The 22,058-nt window shown below is 42.6% G+C and overlaps 1 protein-coding gene across 3 annotated transcripts; it reads right to left on the bottom strand.

Annotated features, from left to right (window-relative positions):
• Window positions 1-300: 300 nt before the first annotated feature.
• wipf1b (WAS/WASL interacting protein family, member 1b) lies at window positions 301-21,556 on the bottom strand. Of its 3 annotated transcripts, XM_041947773.1 has the most exons (10): window positions 21,428-21,556; window positions 14,092-14,199; window positions 6,705-6,807; window positions 6,263-6,392; window positions 5,977-6,150; window positions 5,020-5,743; window positions 4,708-4,808; window positions 4,318-4,542; window positions 2,876-2,989; window positions 301-2,096 (listed from the first exon to the last, which is right to left on the bottom strand). In XM_041947773.1, the coding sequence occupies exons 3-10, from the start codon at window positions 6,762-6,764 to the stop codon at window positions 2,044-2,046; spliced, it is 1,581 nt and encodes a 526-aa protein (XP_041803707.1). In that variant the 5' UTR covers window positions 6,765-6,807; window positions 14,092-14,199; window positions 21,428-21,556; the 3' UTR covers window positions 301-2,043. The 3 variants fall into 3 exon arrangements, with proteins under 3 accessions (XP_041803707.1, XP_041803709.1, XP_041803708.1); XM_041947775.1 differs by lacking the exon at window positions 14,092-14,199 and having other exon boundaries at window positions 21,428-21,466; XM_041947774.1 differs by lacking the exons at window positions 14,092-14,199; window positions 21,428-21,556 and adding an exon at window positions 10,662-10,909.
• Between the last annotated feature and the right edge of the window lie 502 nt (window positions 21,557-22,058).

Below are 22,058 nucleotides of genomic sequence, written 5' to 3'. Positions count from 1 at the left end.
ACGGTTCGGTAACAGCTCATGCATGTTTGAAGAGAAAATTTGACTCTTGTTTGTCAGCAGAGAAAAATGTCAGATAGACCTTTTATCTGAGTTTGTGAAGTCCCTTAAAACCTGCGCAGGAGCCTCCAGCCAATCCCAACAGCGAAAAATACTGAGATACACTGGGTGTATATATGGATATAAATACCCCTAAATGTTTGCCTTGAAAAAAATAATGTCACAATATGCTTGGGATGAAAATTAAATATAGGCAGGACAATCAAGAAATGGGCATTAGAGAATGCTGACTGATGCAAGTTCTACAAACCACAACATTTAAGCTTTATTATGCCATAACATCATAGCCAAAATCCCAATGTCTTGTATCATGACACACTGTCATACCAACATGCTGTCCAGTTTTATTGCACGAACATGTAATGATGCATGTTGTTTATCTGAGAATACACATCACTCCGTCTGGATGTTGACATTACATTACATTGCTGTCCTTGTCTGTGACTGAACGTTGGTCGTTTGTGCAGGAATATCAAATTATTTTAAAACGTGTAGTCCAATAAAAGCGCATTTCAGCCCACGTAGAGCACATAAAGCATCTTAAAGCATTTTATTTATTGGAGTGAATTGGTTTACTTCTGCATGATTGTCTTTAAGAAAATGCTTCTTTGACCAACACATGATAATAATACATCTCGTATACAAAAGACCGTTCAAAGCAGTGCTGGGTGAAGCAAAAAACATAATACTGCACAGTTCAGACACATAACTTAAAATAACACAGTCCTTCAATACCACTTGATTAAATCATACAGATACATACACAGGTCCTTCGTAAAGTCAAGGCAGCTTTTAACAAAACAGCAAAGTAAGAGTTCTATTGTAAACCACTGCTGGAGTAAAACCATACAATGTCCTTGAAAACAGCTTCATCATAAGCATTAAATGCATGCTAACATCACATTTAACATATGTAAAGTACCGTTCAGTGGTTCCAACAGAAACACACAGATGTAAATAAACATACTGTGAAGGCACATGTGGCTTTGGCAAATTAAACACCCGCATTTCCCCTGATGTTTTCTGCAGCGGTAGCAGGACGCCGTGGCCATTTTTAGTTTGGTTTCATGTCCGTCTATGTATCGATGTTGTACTTAAGACACTTTGCTATGCTAAATAATCTAGAGGCAATCGAGCTGCTGTATAGCTTCTGTTTTTACATTTACATCGGCAGAGGTGATCCAATCCAGCTGAATTATCGTTAAGTATATAATTTAAGGCACAAAAGGCTAATTCCCTTAACTCAGTCAAGCAGCCTGAAAATTACAATCCTGAATAGAAAAAGGCACGAGAGAAGCACTGGTACAAAAGGAGAAACAGCTTGTCAACACACTTGAGGATGCCCTGCACTGTAACCCTGGGACTCATGATAAATTCGGCGTAAGATGTAGATTTTGCCTGATGCTGTGCCAACATGCTGGGAAAGTCACACATGCTTCCTGCCAAATGCTGGTTTATTTGTCAAGTGAGAGACTGCATCGTTTCTAAAAGTGTAGCTGGTTGGTAAAATATAATATCGAGCGAAGCAGTTTATGGAATCTATCAACCACTGTAAGCAAAGGATGAAAGAGTGAGCTGATGGATCAAAGTTCACGAAGATGCTGTTGTTCGTAAGTGATTGCTGTCTCACTCTGAAAAGCATCTTCCAGCTACAGCACAGCTGTAAACCTGAAAATAACACATTGTGCCTGAAGAGGTGCAAGTTTTCTTTTTCGTTTTTATCACACAGTGTACCGGAGTTTAAACGGGCTTTGGTCTTTGAATGCAGCCTTTCTGCTGCTACAGAGGCACATGTTGTAAACTCCACATTGTGAGTCTGTCCTTTTTCTTGGTCAACCATACTGTAGGTCCATTTTTACATGTTGCAGTCCACAGATGAACCACATGCCGTGGGTAAAAGCACAATGAGCGCAGCAGACAGAGGGAGAGACAGGTAGGGAAACAGAGAAAGTAGTTCCGGGGGTTGTGTTCGCTGCCACCTCTTCTTCACCTGGGTACAGGAGGAAGTGGAGGAGCTCCTCTCTCCTTTTTACCAGAACCTGGAAAGAAGCAAAGGTACAGAGAAGTTAGTATTTTCCTAAACTTTAGTAAGAATGAATTTCTTCCACCAGGTGGCGCCATGTCACAGTAAAGCTGGACTGGTGCTGTATTTACCTCAGAGGTTGCTGACATTTTACAGTATATCTTGTTGTTCATAGGGAATGAAACAAAACATTTCACTGTGTATATTTTATTCTGCTTGTATATTTTATTCTGTTTGCACATTTCACTTCCATATTTTATTGTTTATTGTTTAGTATATTTTATTGCCTTAGTATATTTTCATTCTGTCATATTTTTAATTGCTTTTACAAATATTTTTACTGCATGTTTATTTAATTTTATTGTAGTTATCTTAATTTTATTCTTTCTAATCTTATCTTTCTTACTATCTGTTCCTAACATGGGGGTTGCAATGAAAATTTCATTGACATGTTCAATGACAAAGACTCTTGGATCTTGAAATGAAAAATAGCAGATGTAGAGTTTGCTCTAGTGAATCCCATCTGCTTTTATTCAGTACATTGTCTCTGTGCATTGTGCGCTACACTAATGGACATGTCTTAATTTCTTACCAATTTCAAAAGTTAATGTAATGATTTTCATGTCGAAGGTAAAAATTTGTGATTTCATGGATAATTTTAAACATCAGAGAGACTGCATCCCAATTTGCAGGTTAAACCTGTTTGCAAACCAGTTTGTTCCTGAAAAACATTTTAGACATATGCAAAACATTTTAGACATATGCAAGACAAGCGTGTGTGTGTGTCAGACTGACCTCTGCCGTCACTCTTGGCGATCTTGCTAGGGTAGGTCTTCTGGAAGGGCACGTAGGGCTCAGGTGGAGGAAAGTCCGACACAGGATGGAAATTGAATCGACACTCCCACTCATCTGTCGGTAGAGAGAAATAGAGGTCGGTGGGTTTCTCGCCATCAGACTGACAAAACTCACATGACACAGGATTCTTCTGATTTGAAACAATGTAAAGAAGGATTAGAAATAAAGTGAGCTCAATAGGTTTCAGTGGAACATAGTAACAGGAGTCAGCTGGTGCAGAGCAGCTGGACTAGAAGTCACTCCAAGAACGTAAATAATGTTGGGAAACGACTGCTTTTCTGATTTTTGTGCCAATGTGACATCATTTCCAAATTTATGAGAAGGCTTATCTCATTCACCCAAATTCCAAAGAAAAAAAACATTCTTGTGCAATAAACTATAAATCGTCAGATTATTTCAGGATTAAGAAAAATGTAATAATTTATTGAGTTATATTTTATTCTAAAAAGTAAACTGTCTTTTCAGCCAGTTTAAGCATTTGGGCACAAGGAGGCGCTATAGAGCCCCTCTGGCAATTTAAAAGGTATTAAAGATCAATGATCTTGACTTTACCAAGTGATTGGTGAGATTTCAGCCACAGACATTAACATGAAGTGTTTTAATGTTAATCTTCTGTGTGTTTGGTTTATTAACTGCTCATCTGGGCTTTTTATGTTGTTGTTTCTTAACCTTTGGTGAGCCACAGATGAGTTTCCACCCTGGTAGAAATAGATAGATTCTATTCTATAGTGGAAATGTAATCTACATACAAACTTAATCAAACTATCATTTAAGTCAGGAAATATCTGATCAAATAACGAGAAGAAGAATAAAAATCTAAGAATTCATTCCAACTTGTATCACTAAACACAGATTTCTCTCAGCACTTCAAAGCCCAACACTAAAAAGATTATTTGTGTCTTCAATCTGCTACAGTCACAGAATATTGTGACCTGAGGAAATGTGATTAAAGACTGGCGGATTTTTCCGGACATTTGGGAGCCCTTGTCGCTTCTTGTCCCCGCTGCCTTCCAAATCAAACTCACTCCTTTGGTTTCAGCGGGACAAAAACAACACAAACGGGAGGTCAGCGGGTTTCTCTTCCATAGCTGAACTCGCTGGAACTCATGTGGTAAAAACAACACGGAGGGCAAACAGATTTCTTTTGCTGAGAGAAGCACAGTCAATCCTCTGCAAGGCGAAGCGTTTGTGTTAACGACCCGCAAAGCTGTCACTGGCACACATGAACTAATTAGAGCTAAACGATGGGTTTTATATTGTCCTGTGTAAGGCACTTTGGCATCATTCTCCTCCTCCTCCCCAGCAGCTCTCTACTGGTGAAACAGCATTTGCAGGGCTTTTTCTCACATACACCAAGCCACCACCTTCAGGGATTTACTCACCCTGTATCTGGTTGTGGTGAGAGTTTTGGAAGCCGTTACCCATGGGTGGCGGTGGAGGGGCGCCTCCTGTCCCCGGCCTGTCCGGGGGGAGGGGTGGTCTACCTCCGGGTCCACCACGAGGGGGCTCCGGGCCTGGCCGACCAATGGGAGAAGGAGCTGGTGATGATCTCACGCTGCCCCCACCCATGCTCCGCCCTGAGGGAGGAGGAGGAGGAGGAAGAGGCCCTTTGGAGGTAGAAGTAAAAATTGATATGTTAGCTGATGAGAGGTGAAGTGATGCTGCATTCCCAGCGACTCCTCACTCAAATGGTATTTCGACATAGAAGACACACACTGCATCACAAATGATTTTATATCGGTTATATACTGCATTCATCCAATATTCAATACCTGTGCGCACTGAGGACTGGTTCCGTCCCAGAGATGGCGGCCTCTCGTTTGGCGGAGGAGGGAGAGGTCCCGTCCGACCATGAGGCGGAGCTGGACCGTGGCTGGAAAGGAGAGACAGAACTTTAATCTGTGTATCTACTGTAAGACATGTGTGGTATATTAGAAACCCAGAACAAGCAGGTGAGCAGATCTCACGACAGAAAGGTGCAGTCATTGTGCAAAGCTGTAACACACCTGACCTCAATGCAACTCATCCCCGGCCCCTGAACAAATATAAAGAAATGGTAGAAACAGATAAAATGTCGCCAATACCAGTTGAGTGAGCTGTTCCTTTGGGGCAGACGAGGGGTGCTGTGGTCGTCTCCTCCAGCTGGGCTGGGTGGAACAGGCGGCGGTCCCGGTCGGCCCGGCGGGAGAGGAGGCGGGCCGCCACCGGCTGGGGACCGTGAGGCAGAGGAGGAAGAGACAGAGGAAGGAGGTTTGGAGTTGATAGAGGGGGGAGGAGGAGGGGGCACATCGCGGGGCATAGATGGTCGATGACCTCCCACAGGAGCTGGTGGCGGCGGGGGCCGGTCGTCAGGAAGTGGAGGCCTCCCTCCAGGTGTGGGCGGTAAGGAAGGTCGGCTGTTGGTTGGGGATTGATGAGGGGGGGCAGAGAATCCTGGTCTTGGCCCAGCTGAGGAGCCTCCTGGTGGTGGAGGGAGAGGTCCGTGCCTCCCTGGCGGAACACTAGGAGGCGTGGGTCCAGAAGCAGGGCTGGGCCTGGGTCCTCCAGGGAATGAGGGTGGAGGCGGGCCCCCGCGAGTCTGGAAGCTCTGGTGTGGTCGAGGTGTGTTTGGTACGGGAGGAGGGAGGCCTCCTGGAGTGTCCTGTCTGGATGAGAAATTGGGGCGGCCTTTGGGAAGATCAGGGACGTTGCCACGGACACCAGCGGGGGCTCCTGGGAGTTTTGGCGGGCCTCCACCGCCACCAAAGGGGGTGGGCCCACAAGAGCGGCCTCCTGGGGGCAGCATGGGCCCTCGGCTGGGTCCCGAGTCTGGAGGAGAGAAAAGGCAAAAGTAAAAGGTGCTGCTGGATGCAGTGTTTTTTGTGTTTGTCATTATCGCCATTTAACCACACAGAGAGGAAACCATTCGCACTCACACTCACACCAATGAGCAATGCTAGAGTCCCTAACGAACCTAATCTGCATGTGTACACTGTGGGTGGAGCACCTGGTGCACCACGCCGCAGTACTTTCTATTTACATATTCGTTCATATATACTTACCGTTGGATTCTCTGTTTGCTGCAGACCTCAGTTTTGGCATCCCTCCTGCAAACAGGCCTCCTAAACCACCAGGAGCACCACCACCAAAACCTCCTCCGCCACCTCCACACCCTCCTCCACCACCACCACCACCACCACCACCACCTCCTCCTCCTCCTCCACCTCCTTTGGGTTCTGAAAGGATAAACAAACAATATTAAATGAATTGTTCATGCATACTGTAAATGACACACTCAGAATTGCTGCACATTTGTTTAGAGATGCAAACACAACAGTCTTGACTTACTGTCCAGTATGGGCCCACTGCGGTCATTGGTAACAGCTTTCTTTAATCTGGCTCCTTTACAAATGTCGGACAACAGAGCGTTCCTTCCATGCTGCTCTGCACGGTTTAGATTTGGCTTCTCTGTGTTGGCCTGAAACACAAACACACATGCAGGGATGTGCAGTCACTGAGACAAAGCTAAGCTGCAAAAATACGGAGAAAGAAGCAAAGCAGTGAGTGACTTCATTGATCTTTGTGCGTTAAATGCATCACAGCAGGATGGGATAATGAAGGTGAAACTAAATGACAGAAAACAATGAATAAGTGGAGAATGACCAAGATCACGCAGCCTGAACTGGAAAAGATATGTAATGACATATTTCATCCAAAAGATGTCTCTGCTGAGCATGTTCAAGAGGGCAGAGATCCGGCTGGATGGGGACTGACAGATAGGATGACTTACAAGAGCCAAGGTGGGAGGAGGGGGAGGCCCTGGGGGTGGGGGGGGAGGCGGGACTGGCATCTTCCTCTCTTCACTTTACTCTGTCTGCACTGGACGCCGCACCCTGGAAGACAGACAACACACACACACTTAATAAAACACATGAACCAACAAATGACACTGGCATTGCAAGATATTTTAGCAGTGCTGTACAGTCTGGAGACAGTTCTGGGGTGCCCCCTTTTTATTTCAACTTTTATCTTTCCATCTAGAGCACAGACAGACAAAAAAGTTCCCAGACGGACATTTGCCGAAGCCATCGCTCACATGCCTTCAGCTGCAGTTCATCTGACGCTGTTGAGTTTGTGAGAAAACCATGAGCTTCTCTGTGGAAATACAAAGTCAATACAGTTTGTCCACAATGAGCAGTGGTTACAGTACTTAATTTCACTTCCTTAAATGTCTCTTAGTGACGAGTTTGAGAATCAGTTTGCAGAATAAAGAATTGTGCTTTGGGGGTTATTTGCTTGATGTCACACTGTAGCTATGGTGGTTGTGGCCTGCTCACCACACCTCAGCTCCATCAGCTGAATCCTGGCCAACAACAGGCTACTCTAACATCTCCAACAGCCACGATGGCAGCAATAGGTGAAACGGTTCAAAACAGACTTTCAGGTGTTGATGAAACAGGCAAAGCATCCACGTTGATCAACTGCTGTGGAAAAATCTGAGGCATCTGAAAAACATGCAACTTGGTTCAAACATAACAGGTTCACAGTGAAGTGAATTCATGGAGGGACTGACTGACGTTTAAAACACAGGATGAACAGCAGGTAATAACTCAGCTGACAGTGAGCTTATCAAGGTGTGACTTACTTAATGTTTCATCTAACAGGAACTTGACTGTTAAGTTCCTGAAAACATGACGTGTAAATATGTTACTGTGTCTGATGCCTTTAATAAGCACTTCTCCTCCATGGGCAGTTCCTTTAAGTTTGATCAATATAGAATTTCTAATACCGATAACAACCCAGCTCCTAATGGCTCATTTTCATGTAGAAAAACTTCACCTGTAGAGGTCCAAATGGTCATTCATACATTAAAGAAAGATTGTGGCCCTGGACCAGATGGCCTGGAGACTAAGTTTATCAAACTAGCCTTATCTACTAGTGCACTCCCATTATCTTGGAAATGTGCCAAGGTCACCCCAATTTTTAAAGGGGGTGACCCGCTTGATCTTAACAACTATCGCCCAATTAGTATTATTAGTTCTGTTGCTAAGATTTTTGAAAAATTAGTTTTGAATCAATTGTCTCAACACATCTCTGACTGTAATATTTTGTCTCCATGCCAATCGGGCTTTAGACCCAACCACGCCACAACCACAGCTTTACTTAAATGTACTAGTGATGTGCTATCAGCATTAGACAGTGATACATTCACTGGTGCAGTCTTTTTAGATTTGTTATTTATTTAGAACATATGATTTTTTTTTTTTACTGGAGCTGTTTGTGTGCAACACAGGTTAAGCGACAAATGAACTAACAATACTGAAAAGGGACGTGGAAGAGAGAGTTTTCAGGGTCTCAGCACTGTGGACACAAAACATAATCAAGCTATCTGCATATAACCAGCATTTAACAGCCCGAAAAGTCATCTGTATACATGTTCAACTCCATTACTGACATAAGATACAGCACTTCCCCATTTAACTGTATGGTCTGGTGCACACATCAAAACAAAAGAATTCAGAGGACACGTTTAGCTACTTCTCTATAACCATTTTTGATAAAAGGGTTTAGCTTGACAGCTTTGAAGGCAGCAAACAAACATGTGAACACAGTGAACTGTGACACCTGTGGCTGACAAAGATGCACATATCACATCAACAACACCGTGCTGACTGTTACAGGCAAACTCACTGACATTTGGGCACGAGCAGGCCCCAAAGCTGCTTTAGCTTTAATGACATCAGATCAGACGCCAGGTCAGGTAAAAGGCCACGAAACAGAAACCCACACTAAGAGGAAGAACAAGTTGGATGTAAAATTTACAGACACTCCGTCCCTCCCCCACACACACTTTCACATTCAAATTCAAACCAAAATTAGCCATTTTCCGCTGCACACCAAAGCTCACACAGCTCAAGATTCAAGATTTCTTTATTGTCATTGCGCATGACATTTCAATGAAATTTGCATTGCCTCTCACTTCATTTTAAGTCACACACACACACACACACACACACACACACACACACACACACACACAGTCAGACCGTCCTCCTGGGGCCTCTTACTTCCTGTATGCTGCTGCCGACAAACAGGAAGTTGCCACGCGGCTCCAGCACCGCAGCTTTCCGGTTGCTAGGATGACGATACCTCTGCATCTCAGCTTCGCATCATTTTGACATTCTCCTCCTTACTGCCTTGAAATCGTGCTCTCCCTCTTCACCTGTTTGCACCATCCCGACGTTCATCCTTGCATCCACGGGAGCACCGATCCGATGCTGATTTTGGATACTGGTCCGATACTGTCTAATAGCTGGATGTACAATGTAACTACGTTTACGCCTATGTGCCGCGTTGCACTAAACATTTACAAAGAATTTTGATTGCTGTTAGTTTTCAATGTTTTGTTACTTATTTATACTACTTGTGTGAATTTTGGTTGAATTAATTGCGTTTGTTTGCACTAGTTTGTGACCTAAATGTAATTTAATGTTTACACGCAGATGTCTTATAAGGGGATTTTAATTCTTCACCAGTTAGTTGCTGCATTTAAAAAAATTACACTTCAGTTGTAATTCCTGTTAATTTTGAAGATTTTTTTTTCACAAGAACTTTGGTGCACCATTGTTTACTTTTTAAACAATACATAACCTAATAAATAATAAGCCTGTGTGATTCTGTTAAAAAAAAAAAAAACTCATCTCCATCATACCAGCTGTGGCCTACACCGACTAATATATAAAGTTAATTGAACATATTCTACCCTCACCCTACTAAAGGCTCTCCAACATGATAATTCATGGGTCTGTTAAGGTCTTATTAAAGATTAGAGCTGCAACTATTATTTTCATTGTCGATTAATCAGTGAATTATTTTCTCGATTAATTGATTAGTTTGATCTATAAAATGTCAGAAAATGGTGAAAAATGTGTATCAGTGTTTCCCAAAGCCCAAGATGACATCCTCAAATGTTGTTTTTTCTACAACCCAAAGATATTCAGTTTACTGTCATAAAGGAGTAAAGAAACTTACAGAAAAAAAATTAAGAAGCTGGAATCAGAGAATTTTGACTTTTTTGTCTTAAAAAATCACTCAAACTGAATCAAAATAGTTAACAATTAATTTAATAGTTGACAACTAATCGATTAATCGTTTCAGCTAAACTAAAGGTTCAATTTACATTTATCCTTTATAGGACTGCCACTAATTCCACAATGTAGGCAATGATGGAAAAAAGCCCTTAAAACAGAGAGAAAATAAGGTTGAACAGTGAGCGAGAGCCTGCGGGACATGTTTAGTCCAAAGGCTTCTGCAGAGCAAGAGGAGAGGCTGACTAACAGACATACAGACAGCACAAGGTTTGCATCTGCAACACAGCTAATATTTGGCTTTTTGACTTAATAACAATCACGAAAGACACAATTCATCAGTGATTGCTGAGTCAAATCACAGTGAAGGTTAATGAAAAAATAATGGCTACCGTTCAGATAAATACAAAACTTTAGCTGAACAGGGAAACAGCACCCACACTAGCGAACTTCTCTCGCTGCCAGGCGAAGCTGCACTGTCTGATTTAAAGCCAAATGCACCTGTGCACGTTTCCACCGTGCTAACACTTCCACCTCCACCATGACTGAACCCTGTGTGACAGGGAAACATTCTTCTACCACCTGGTGCTGAGTGCTGCTACTTCATTTAAAATATGCTGAGTTTATAACTTAAAGCAGACCGAGCTGAACGTACTTACAGGACAGGCTGAGCATCAGGAGGGAGCCGAGAGTGAACGAGTCTTACTTCAGCCGCTTTCACAGCTTTGATCAGGATGCAGAGGCTAACACGTCGACTCATTTCCTGCAGCAGTGATGAAATGACACTGACACAACGGCAGATGTAGCCGATGAAATCAGAAAGACGAGCGGCAATCAGATGGGGGGGCTGGACACATTTGGCACAATGTTCTTCAAAATGCACCAAGAGGCAATGAATAAACAAGCAAACTGTGTCCTGTGAGTTGACTCTCAGTGGAAGATGTGCTGATGATACTGAAGCAGCTCAGAGCAAATGCAGAAAGACTTCCGCCCTCAGATACAGGCCTGTGTGTCCAAATTTAAAATCGTCCCTATCTGTCTCTCTCTCACACAAACACACACACACACAGCCTAATATTAGCTAAGCATTTACAATGGCTCCTTTGACACAGAGAGAGAGAGAGAGAGAGAGAGAGAGAGAGAGAGAGAGAGAGCGAGAGAGAGAGAGAGCGAGAGAGAGAGAGGAGATGTGAGGGATTCCAGGGCGTGGATCCTTTGAAGACACACACACACACACACACACATACACACACACACAGAAGAAACACATATGTTTCAGTTTACAAATGGCCATAAAAAGGCTTCTTCATCCTGCCACTGAACCTCCTGTGCTCCTCCACCTCATTAGAGTTACTTCGTGCACACACACACACGCACACACACACACACAAATAAGATGTGTCAGTTAGGATGAGTAAATCCTCAAATACGTGGCTGATCTGATTTATCTCACATACGGCATTCAACTAGAAGAAAAAGATCAAAATCACAGGTATAATACTAATAATAATAATTTAAACAAAAACAGCAGCTGAAGCTAAACTATCAAATTATCTCAAGACAGAAGTTTACTTTAAACAATTTTCTTTTAGAATAGCCTGCAGTTCAATGCAGAAAGGTGTTTTTTTTTTTTACAGGGGTGATGGTGGGTGAGGGGCTGTGGAAACCTCCCATCACTTTTAACTCAACTCTGCCCAAGTTCTCACACAGTTCAAGAGTAAATGTTAATGTTCCCGAAACCACGAGACAAATCAGCCACACCTTGTGTAATTTGATGAAGAAAAACATTCAAATTTCGAGTGTATTCATACGCAAGTCTACGCTGGAGATCATCAAGAACAATTCACAGCGCTGCCGGTCATTAAAAAGTTCAAAATCTGAGTGGACTTGAACACGAGCTCGAAAAGGTAATTTTAGACATTCTGAATGTAACCCAGGGTAGTAATAAATGTGTCGGCTGTGCAGGAACAGTGCTGAGTGGCTAAGCTAACATCCTGTGGTGTGTGTCTCATACACTTTCTCTCACACACACACACACAGATGTGGTTCTATCGCTGTTGTTTTACTATTCGACTCAGCAGGTTAATTTTACCTTTTAAACATTCTTCAAATAAAGAAATTAGTGCTGAATTCATCTGGTGATGGAAACATGCACAGATGACCATCGTCTGTAGAGAGGCCTTTGTGTATTGGTCTTATTAACTGAGGGATTTCTTTTTAGCACAGTTTATCTGTGTGTGTGTGTGTGTGTGTTTCCTCTGCTGACATATGTGCTGTGTAACCAGATGTGACTTAGTACATTTAAATATGGCCGTTGACAAATTTTTAGCAGACTAGAAGAGATTCCTGCGCACATTTGTTGTACAGATGGCTCTGAAGGTGATCAGATGTCCAGGCCTGGCAGAGCACAACACTGAGAAACATGCAGCAGAACCACCTTCACTGTTTTTTTTAACACTTCCATGAAATCTACTTAAATTTATGCTACAGTGAAAAAAATATAGTTTCTTCTGTCCTGTGATTTTCAGGGTGATGGTTGTAATTCTGTCTAATAAAAATGCAGTTGGCACATTGCAGATTTTAGTTGATTGGTATTTAAATCGAACTTTCTCATCTTTGTTTCTTGTTAAGTCCTACTTTCACAGTATCTTAGATAATGTGCCAGAAAGGCTAACTTAATACCAATGAAGCCCTCCACACATCATCTGTATGCTAAACACCTCCGATCTCTACTGCATAACACTGTGACAAATCAAATGATGGCAACACAACATAAGATTAGATTAGATAAGTAAGGCACCACACATACCATAAAGGACCCCCTTGTCTGTGTTTCTACTCTTATTGCTTCCAATAATGCAATAGCGTCCTAACTCACCTAGAACAGAGTCTAACCTCAGAGCAGGGCAAAATGGTAATATCCGAATTGCAGTTTTTTGATTAAGGTAAAAGACACCATTACAAATGAAGCACTGTGGCACTACAGAGATGCCCAAAAAAATATTCTCCAGACGTAAGAGAACTGATGATGCTTGTTTGGTAAAGAAGTAAAAAATCGTATCATCATTACACAAGTTTTATGTTTTCGATCCAGTTTGTTCGGTGTTTTGTCTGTCAGCAGGATTTCACAAAAACTGTAGGCCCACTTTCATGAAACTTGGTGGAAGGGTGTAGCATGGGCAAAGGAGGAACCCATTAAATTTGGAGCAGATCCGAATCACTGGGTAGATGTGCAAATTATTTTTCACTTTCAATAACGTCGCGAGATAGAGCGGAATGAATGAAATTCTTCTTTAAAATCCAGTAGATGGCAGTAAAGTCCAACAGAGCCAGAACACAGCAAATAAAAATGTGATGATTCCACATCACATACATGTAACATCGCAACAATTGTAAGAAGGCTTTTTAGACCCAACTTAAACACACATGCTATCATGCAACTCATTATACTCTTACACACATCTGCATGTGAACTGTCTGCAATAAACTCCACCAGAGAGATAAAGTAAAAATGTTCAAAAGGGAAAAAAATGATCATGGCAGAGTGGACGACTAGCCTCAGCTAGGTCTGTGCTGCCAGTGTCCTTTTAGTTTCAGCTTGTTTTTCAGTGAAATTAAAAGGCAAAAATGATAATTTCCACTAAAACGATGATTCATATCACAATATCTGTCAAAATATTCACAATTCAATCTTCATTCTTAATTAAAATAAGAGAGTAAAACCTCCCACTTCGTACTCAAAACCAAACGTTTGTCATTTGAGTTAGCATTTAAACATACTGACTGCATGTTTGATGGAAAAAAGAATTAAACAGTTAATCAATCATCAAAATAGGTAAATCGACTAAATGATTAATCACCTGATCTTTCTAGCTGAGACAGCCTTTTAAAAAAAATATTTCTTCATAACTACATCACACCACCAAACCACAGCTGTGAAAATAGGTTTAAGGTTTCAGATCTCACCTTTTATTGACTTCTGTCACCAAATGACACCCTTCAAAAATGTTTTTTCTGCTTTTCTACTTCAGCAACATGGTGACAAGCTGTCAGTGCAAAGAAAAGATTGTGGAAATCATCTCTACTTACTCAATCTGTGTCCATAGAAGAATCAGCAGTATGTTCAGAAGACAGTAGAAGAAGCACCTTAGTTCATTCCTCATAAAAGTGCAAAATATGAACAGGAGCCACATACAGCTGTAAGCAGAAAAAAAAGCGGAACATTAGCAGCATCTAAAAATCTTTAAAAAACATTCTTGTCGAGTAGACGTTCTTGATTCCTCTTCCTCTAAACTCACGTCTCACATTCAGAGAAGTCCCACTTCAACACACAAACCATATATATGACACATGTCACTTCCTCTTTTTCAGTTCTGCACTTGGGGGAGGGGTGTTGGGGTTCCACTGATGATTACAAAAATATGAGTCCACCATATTTAAGATGTTTGTCAAGTCCAACAGAATATAAAACCAGAATGCATTCAGAGCGTGCATTCATCCACCAAGGCTGCACAATCCTCGAGGTGATTGCTTGTCTCTTTTACATCTGTTTTAGATTATGCTTTTATTTTGATAAAAATATGCACTTCTTTCTGACACAAACTGGTCTAATCTGTTACAAATGCACAATATCAAACAACAACGGGTTACAAGCTTCATTGTTTTCTAAAAGAAATGCATTAAAATAAGATATTACACTTCATTTTTTTTACACTTAAACACAGCAGCGCGTCAGTTTTGCCATGAATGATGAAAACTGCTGGGTGAAAGAGAGTTTTCACGTCAAATATAAAACCTCATTCTTCTCATGTAAACATGTAATTTGCTTGAAAAGGTGCAGACATCCACTGGGCCAGTGTTTTTGGGAAATGTCAGATAAATCAGTGCATTTCTTCTATCAGGGGGCCACAATGGGAAAATCCATCATCCACTCAGAAGTCGCTGACGTCTGAGGTGGTGACTGATGATTGGTTACAGACTGTACTTCCTCCTTATATCCCGGGAGAAGGAAGAAAGGAGAGTCCATTATTATAAAAGGTTGATGCATCACAACACAGACAGGAGTGAGTTCTCACTCCTCTGAACTGTTCACACAGGCAGCATGAGAAAAAGTGGCCAGTTCGGTTACATGTTTTTCAGCGTGTGTGTGAAACTACTTGTAATGCTGACGACCACAATGGAGAAGTAGAGGATGATGAAGAAGTAGCATTAAAAACTGAAGGAGGTGACGAAGAACAGAGAAGAACAAATGCGTCCATGCTGCTGTATGTGCGTCAGCTTTCTGTATTATGCATGTCTCCATAAAAAGATTTGCTGTTTTATTTTCCTGCCACTGTGTCCTTCAAACCCCCAGAGAAATAAACATGTTGTTTTGAGCTGCATTTTGCTGTCTTGCATTGCTGAACGTTGACTCGGACTGTGCCTCATTTATTTTGAAATCATTCCTTCTGAATGCATTCTGAAATATATGAGAAGACATCACAACCATGAAGAAAACAAATCTTTAAAAAGGAGCCGTGCCCCTTGTTTTATTGTTAGAAAATGAAGAACAGCTTCTATTTAACAGAGTGAACTGATCCCAGCGCTTAAAGCTGCTGGACGAAAGGTTAGCATAGCTCCACAGCAGCAACTTCCTGTGCTCTCAGTGTCACACTTCCTGCCTCGCAACACAGTAAAGGGCGGCCTGCCAACCCACCATCGGCTGCGCTTCAATACTCTCCCTCTTGTCTCCTCTTTCCAGCCAACGACAGCACCAGAGCTGCGTCTTAAAGAGACACCTTGGCTTTCTCCCCTGGACTCAGCTGGTTTTCTTCACCAGCCTCCAGTTTCCAGTGAAGGGGAAAAACGTGTCTGAGCTGGTGCTTCAGCTCAGCACAAAAAAGACTTGTGTTCCCCACAGAGGCCACTGCAATTGGCTCATGCATCAAGAAAAAAATGCTCACACTGTGAAATCAGCACCAAGCCTTTACACAAAGCAAATGTGCAGCAGTAACTGTAAGTGACTCCAAAAGTAAAGCTAAAAGAGTCTGTTCAGGCATTGCATCTCTCCTTACATTACAATATAATGCCGTGCACGAAGAAGCAGTGAGTGAAAGTCATACTATTCACTTTGCGTTGATGGATCTCAATGATTTTTGAGATTGTGGATGCAAAAATGACATCAGTGTCTGTGACTCTTTTTCCTTTTTGCTGAATTCAGTTTCTTTTTTTGGCATGTGTTGTCATGGTGTCTCAGATCCCCGACCACATTACATCATGTTGCAGTGTTTTTGTGACGGCTGAACTGGCAATAGCGCAACAGTAAAAAAAAAAACATTTTAATGAACATTTGTGAGACACATTAAGCTGAATTCCAATTCACATGCCGGCGTTAAAGGAACAGTGCAACACTTTGGGAAATAAGTGTATTCACTCTCATATCTCAAGCAAAATACATCATGTTCATTAATGAGCTTTAGATGTAATATAGGTGGATTTTGTGACCTTATAACCGAGCCGTGCTAGCTGTTTCCTCCTGATATCTATCAAGCAGCAACTTCCACGGCTGAAAAAACAAAGCCAATGCAATTCCTCCGCTGGCTCCAAAAGCAAGTCAATCCCCATAGACCCCCATATTAAAATGTCCAGCTTTATAGCAGAAATAAAAGCCTGATGCAAAAAACTGTTTTGGTCTCTAGCTAATTTCCCTGTTTGTGACAACTGTACAAGGGTAAACTTTATAAACTCATCCATAATTATGGCCATGGTCACTGTGAGTGACAGCTGGCTGATAAGTTTCAGCAACCAGGCTTCATTTAGCCTGCCTCAGCTCCACCCACGCTCCACCTCTTTGCCCAGTTTGTTGGAGTCAGGCATTGCCAAGATGGTGACGGCCGGGGCTTCTGCCACTGAGCTTCACAATGGCTCCTCAGAAACCTCTGGGGGGAGTAACCGAGACTACATCCATCTTTTATACAGTCTATGGTTTCCAGTGTTTGTGCTAAGCTAAGCTAGCAGGAGCCAGGTTGTCCCAATATTTCAATGACATCAGCACCAGCCCTGCAGAGTCCCTGCGTCTCAACAGACTATGAAGTAATGTCCTCTGGTCAACGAGTTTTCTGATGATTTCTCATCTCATCACAGAATCTGGACTGTGGTGGTCCTCATCACACACACACACACACACACACACACACACACACACACACACACACACACACACACACACACACACACACACACACACACACACACACACACAGAGCTGAAGGGCAAATTAGTCATTAGATCCACTGGACCAAACAACTACGAAAGGAGAAGGAAGACAGGACAGAAGAAGAGAATTGAAATGCCCCCCATCCTGTATGTCACAGTCACATGAACATTAGTGCCGCTCGCCTGCAGGCTAGTCAGTCACTTTAGATGCTTTGTGATCACACATCACACCACATGACTCATATATCGTAGGCCAAGCAGAGATGCCACAAAATGCCATTCAACAGCTTCAGCTGTGTGAAAACTGGCTCTGAGACATGCAGCGAAGTTTAATTCAAATGCCAACACACCCTGGAGTTTAACAGTCTTCAAAAAGTTTGGGACGCTGTGTAAATAAACCCGAATGTAATCATTTGCAAACAAACGAGTTCCTTAGCCCATGTAGTAAAATCCTTTATCCAATCATGTGTTCACAAAGTGTTGAACCTCGCTCCATCTTCGCTTGTAATTGACTGAGCCTTTCCAGGATGCTCCTTTCATACCCAATCATGATACTATCACCTGTTACCAATCAACCTGTTTACCTGTGGAATCAAAGTCAAAATGAGCAACAGGCCTCTCCATTGAGTTTCTGAATAATAATTAAAATTCAAAGATGACTCGAATTTGCTGGACCACATACATCATCTGTGGTTAAATTATGTCGTCATGATGCTGCTGTTGATGACTCTGACCTGTTGCATTCACAGCACATGGTCATGAGTTTCCGTGGTGGATGGACAGCGAGATGCCAGGATCACATGCTTTACACAGGAAACAGCGCTGAGCACAAACAGAGACCACAGTTTTTGTTTCTACTACTACCCCCGCACACTAAACAAATGCACATGCTGTCCTCTGGCTGCAAACTCGCTCGACAGTGTTGCAATTCTTTTCACGGCGCATCTGTTCATCTCTGAATGCATGGTCGGAAATGATGAGAGGCTCTTTAGAACATCTCTGAATTAAGTTTGAGGGTGGACATGAATCATTTGAATAAATGGACGAGCTTCACTCAGGCCCTCACTTCCTAACCAACGCTGTCCCACTGCGCTGCAGAGGAATGCCAAGAACCTAGAGCTGCAACGATCTACAACTGGTTCTGTGACAGAGCACATGAATGAGAACACAACCAGAGGCAACGTGAGCGCATAAACAAGGCTTTTCTCTGCAACACATTCTTTATGAAGCATTAACAGAAACTGGAATCCAAGAATTACTGAGCAGCCTCTGTGCAGAGCTGCTGCTAAGTAACAGCCAGCAGCAGAACCAGCTGAGTCCAAAATATTAAGAAACACACACACACACACATAAACACCACATGTCTATACTTAGTGTAGGTTCCTTATTATTGCATCTAATTCCTCTGAAGGTCAACTCAAACTAAAACTCAGAGTGTAGAGCTGGGGTGAGGAACGTCCGGCCTCTGGGCCTTATGCAGGCCATGAATCTTTAATCTGTCCCGTAAGGCAATTCATGATAACAAATAAAGCAACAGACAAATACAAAAATACCCTCAAGGCAGGAATTATTTTTCTGCAATAGAAGAAAACAGCATAAAATAGTGAACTGACACGTCCTTCCAGGTGGTCCCTGAACACAACACACACATAGCAGTTACGTTTCATGATGACATGCATCATTTCAACAGTCAAGAAAACAAAAGTATATGCAGATTGTCAAATAACAAATAACTTTGTACTGAAGTATAGGGTCTGCAGGGGCAAGCTCACAGCGATGAAAAAGGCTAATCTCAAGAGTCATTACAGCTTGAAACACGCTAACCGGATAAGCTGTGAGGACAAATCCTCTTGGATATGATTGACACTCTTCGGTTGAGTTTGGATGCCAAACAAGCAGCTTTCACAGACATTCTGACAGAGACTGTGTTCTGCAGGCAGGTTTTGAGGTGAGTGAGCTAATAGCTAAGAAGCTGAAAGCTCATTCAAAAGGAGAATTAATGAAGGAATAAGCGGCTTGTTGCTGCTGCAGAGCTGCGAACACCAGACAAAGTAAAACTGTTCCAAAGTTCGTTTGGAAAAGTTCATGAAGATGAAGGAAAACCTGACGTGGAAACTCAGAGACAAGTGATTTGACCTCTCAAAGCTGAACCTCAAGCTGACTGAAAAACCTGCCGTAAGTATCATAATCATCTTCCATCTGACATCAGAGGAAAGCAGTTCCAGCTCTCGCATTAGACATTAGTGATGTACGTGTTCAATAATTTAGCATGGCCCTCGAAGGATGTTTTTAAAAACGGACGTGGCCCCTGATAGGAAAAAGGTTTCCCACCCCTGCTGCAGAGAAACACTAACACAGCATCAGTGATACGACCCATCGATTTCTATATGGAGTCCTGTGGCCTGAGATAAGGGTCAGGTCAAAGACCCTGGAAATACAAATTTGGAGAAATGGAGAGTGGCAGCCATGGCTGTGCATGAACTGCCAATCAAGGCAAACACACCCCAAAACATGGCCATTTTACCATTTTAAGCTTAAGAACCTCTTACAGTAAGTTTCATAATCGTCTCTCAGACATAGATTAGATGAGTGAAGTCAGATGATATTTCTAACTTCTTGTGGGAAAAAATGAAGCGAGCATATTTAAATAGCAGTAGTTTAAGGTGGCAGTATCTGGTTCCTCCTGTCTGCATGTCAAAGTGACCTTGAGCAAAACACTGAACCCCAAACTGGTCTGACCTCACTTAGCAGACACTGGAAGCAATAAAGGCTGAGTGAGAGCTTCTGAGGAGGATCTGGGTCCAGCTCATGAACAACATGTTTGTTCATTTGAAATAGATAAAACTTTTTAAACGGAAAAAACAAAAGTTACACGTGTGACACTGATCCAGAAACACACCGACAACAAGCAGCGAGACTGCACTGCAACACTTCACACAGATGTCAACATAGTCACACCCCAGTGTGTCAATATTCTTAAATCGACATGACTGCCAACATCAACCTGTGTAGATCCGTCTTAGTCACCATGATTACAGCTGAAATGCTTATCGTTCTCGGGATAATCCAACTGTTTTAAAGGTCAAACTGCACTGTGCCTCGCTTCAAAGGTCTCAGTCTACTTTACTAACGTGAGATGTTTGGAGAAACTGGTGGATGTTCTATGTTTATCCAATAGATTAATAAACAGATAGATTGCATCTCCCACGTCAGGCACCTACACAGCACCCGTTCTGCAAAAGGAAACCTGTTCAAAACAAGCAACAGATGCACATCTGCGCAATATCGAGATAAATTAGGGGACGAGCCAGCGACAGTATGTCCTCAGCTGCTACGTAAGAAGGTGAGTGGACGGGCCTCTGGGCCTGGAGAGGAAGAGCAGAGCTGATTCATTATTCCCGTCAGGTCAGCGTCAAATCGGCGACTCTGAATTCCTTCACGCAAACAAGCAGTTCTCTATAAACTAAATGTTTACAGAACCAGCTCAGCCTTAAAGTGTGTGTCTATGCAAGAGTGACTGCTTACAGCCAAATGGCATTCTGTCATGAACACACACACACACACACACACACACACACACACACACACACACACACACACACACACATTCCTTTTCTATCCTCTGACTTCACGCCACTTAACAACCTGGATGAGATGTCCGGCTGAATCCAGAGCATTTTGTTGCATCTGCATGTGTGCGTGTGTGTGTACACACTCACTCACCAGTGGTCCCTGCTCCCTTCAAAGCTCTCTGGAAATAATATGTGAGCAGATATGTGAGCACAGTGCAGACCATTCCCCCTACTCTTCCTCTCCCCTCTCATGCCTTATGTTCAGCTGGTCTCTATGTGACGGGCTACATCCTCACAGTCTCTGAAAACAGAGACTTTTAAAGGAAAAACTGCTAATACAAAACTCACACTGACCATCATTTGTGGGTGGAAGAAAGGACAAACCTTGGCCTGGTGCCAAAACCCGTGCCAGAGCCCGGGACCAGTGCGCAAGACGTTTGTAAGCGACTAAATGCTCCTTTAGACGCTCGCGTCGAGCCTCACTTCCTTCGCCATCACTGCTGGAATCAGTCCCAGCTGCTTTCTGCAAGATGCCAACTTCTTTCTGCTTGTAAACCGAACTCGGGTCTCACGGTTTCCGCTTCACTGGAGCTATTTTCCACACACGCGCACACACACAAAACTTAGACCAAACTCGACATAACGTTTGCTCGACATACCTGTGTGAATTTGAAATGCTGTGCACGCCTAATAATCTTCCATCGACCGTGTGCGCGCTGAGGTTGGTGTTGAGGAGCTGAGTGCAGCCAGTCCTGAAGTCTGCAGAGGTCTGTCTGGCAGGCAGGCAGGCAGGCCAGCTAAACGGGCCTCATCCAGAGCCCTGCACACACTCGGTTGAGTCAAGCGTCCCTACGGATAATTTCCAGGAGCAGGAGGAGACGCTCGATCGGCACCGACACCGCAGAAATACTGAGATCAGCTGAGAGAAACCAAACGCCATGAAAAACACTGCAGATCATTAGCTGTAGCTGGTGATGGTGTTAGCTCAGTTTGGTAGCTCACAGTAAATGCTAACAGTCGGCTAGTTATAAAGCAGCGACTCCAGGAGGTGTAGCAAACTTTATATTATGACAAACATGCATTAAATGATTGAGTTTATTGTTTGTGTTACATATATCTATGTTGTTAATGCTCAAAATATTTTGATAATCGATTAATCGGTTTGAGTAATTAAAAAAGTTAAATGTGAATATTTTCTGGTTTTGTTACTCCTCTGTGAAAGCAAACTGAATATGTTTAGGTTGTGGACAAAAGAAGACATTTGAGGACGTCATTTTCAGCTTTGGGAAA

The sequence above is a fragment of the Chelmon rostratus genome, chromosome 11 (assembly GCF_017976325.1).
Source record: "Chelmon rostratus isolate fCheRos1 chromosome 11, fCheRos1.pri, whole genome shotgun sequence".
In the NCBI taxonomy this organism is placed as follows: Eukaryota; Metazoa; Chordata; class Actinopteri; order Chaetodontiformes; family Chaetodontidae; genus Chelmon; species Chelmon rostratus.
Note: the sequence above shows the minus strand (reverse complement) of the source record. Positions and strands in the feature narration are given on the sequence as shown.

What these genes read in the sequence shown, in the direction of transcription:
- wipf1b (XM_041947773.1), bottom strand. Translation starts at nt 6,764, where the DNA reads ATGCCAGTCCCGCCTCCCCCCCCACCCCCAGGGCCTCCCCCTCCTCCC. An exon ending in CTCCTCCCACCTTGGCTCTT is followed by an intron (nt 6,393 to 6,704) that starts GTAAGTCATCCT and finishes TTTGTGTTTCAG; the next exon opens with GCCAACACAGAGAAGCCAAA. An exon ending in CAGTGGGCCCATACTGGACA is followed by an intron (nt 6,151 to 6,262) that starts GTAAGTCAAGAC and finishes TTATCCTTTCAG; the next exon opens with AACCCAAAGGAGGTGGAGGA.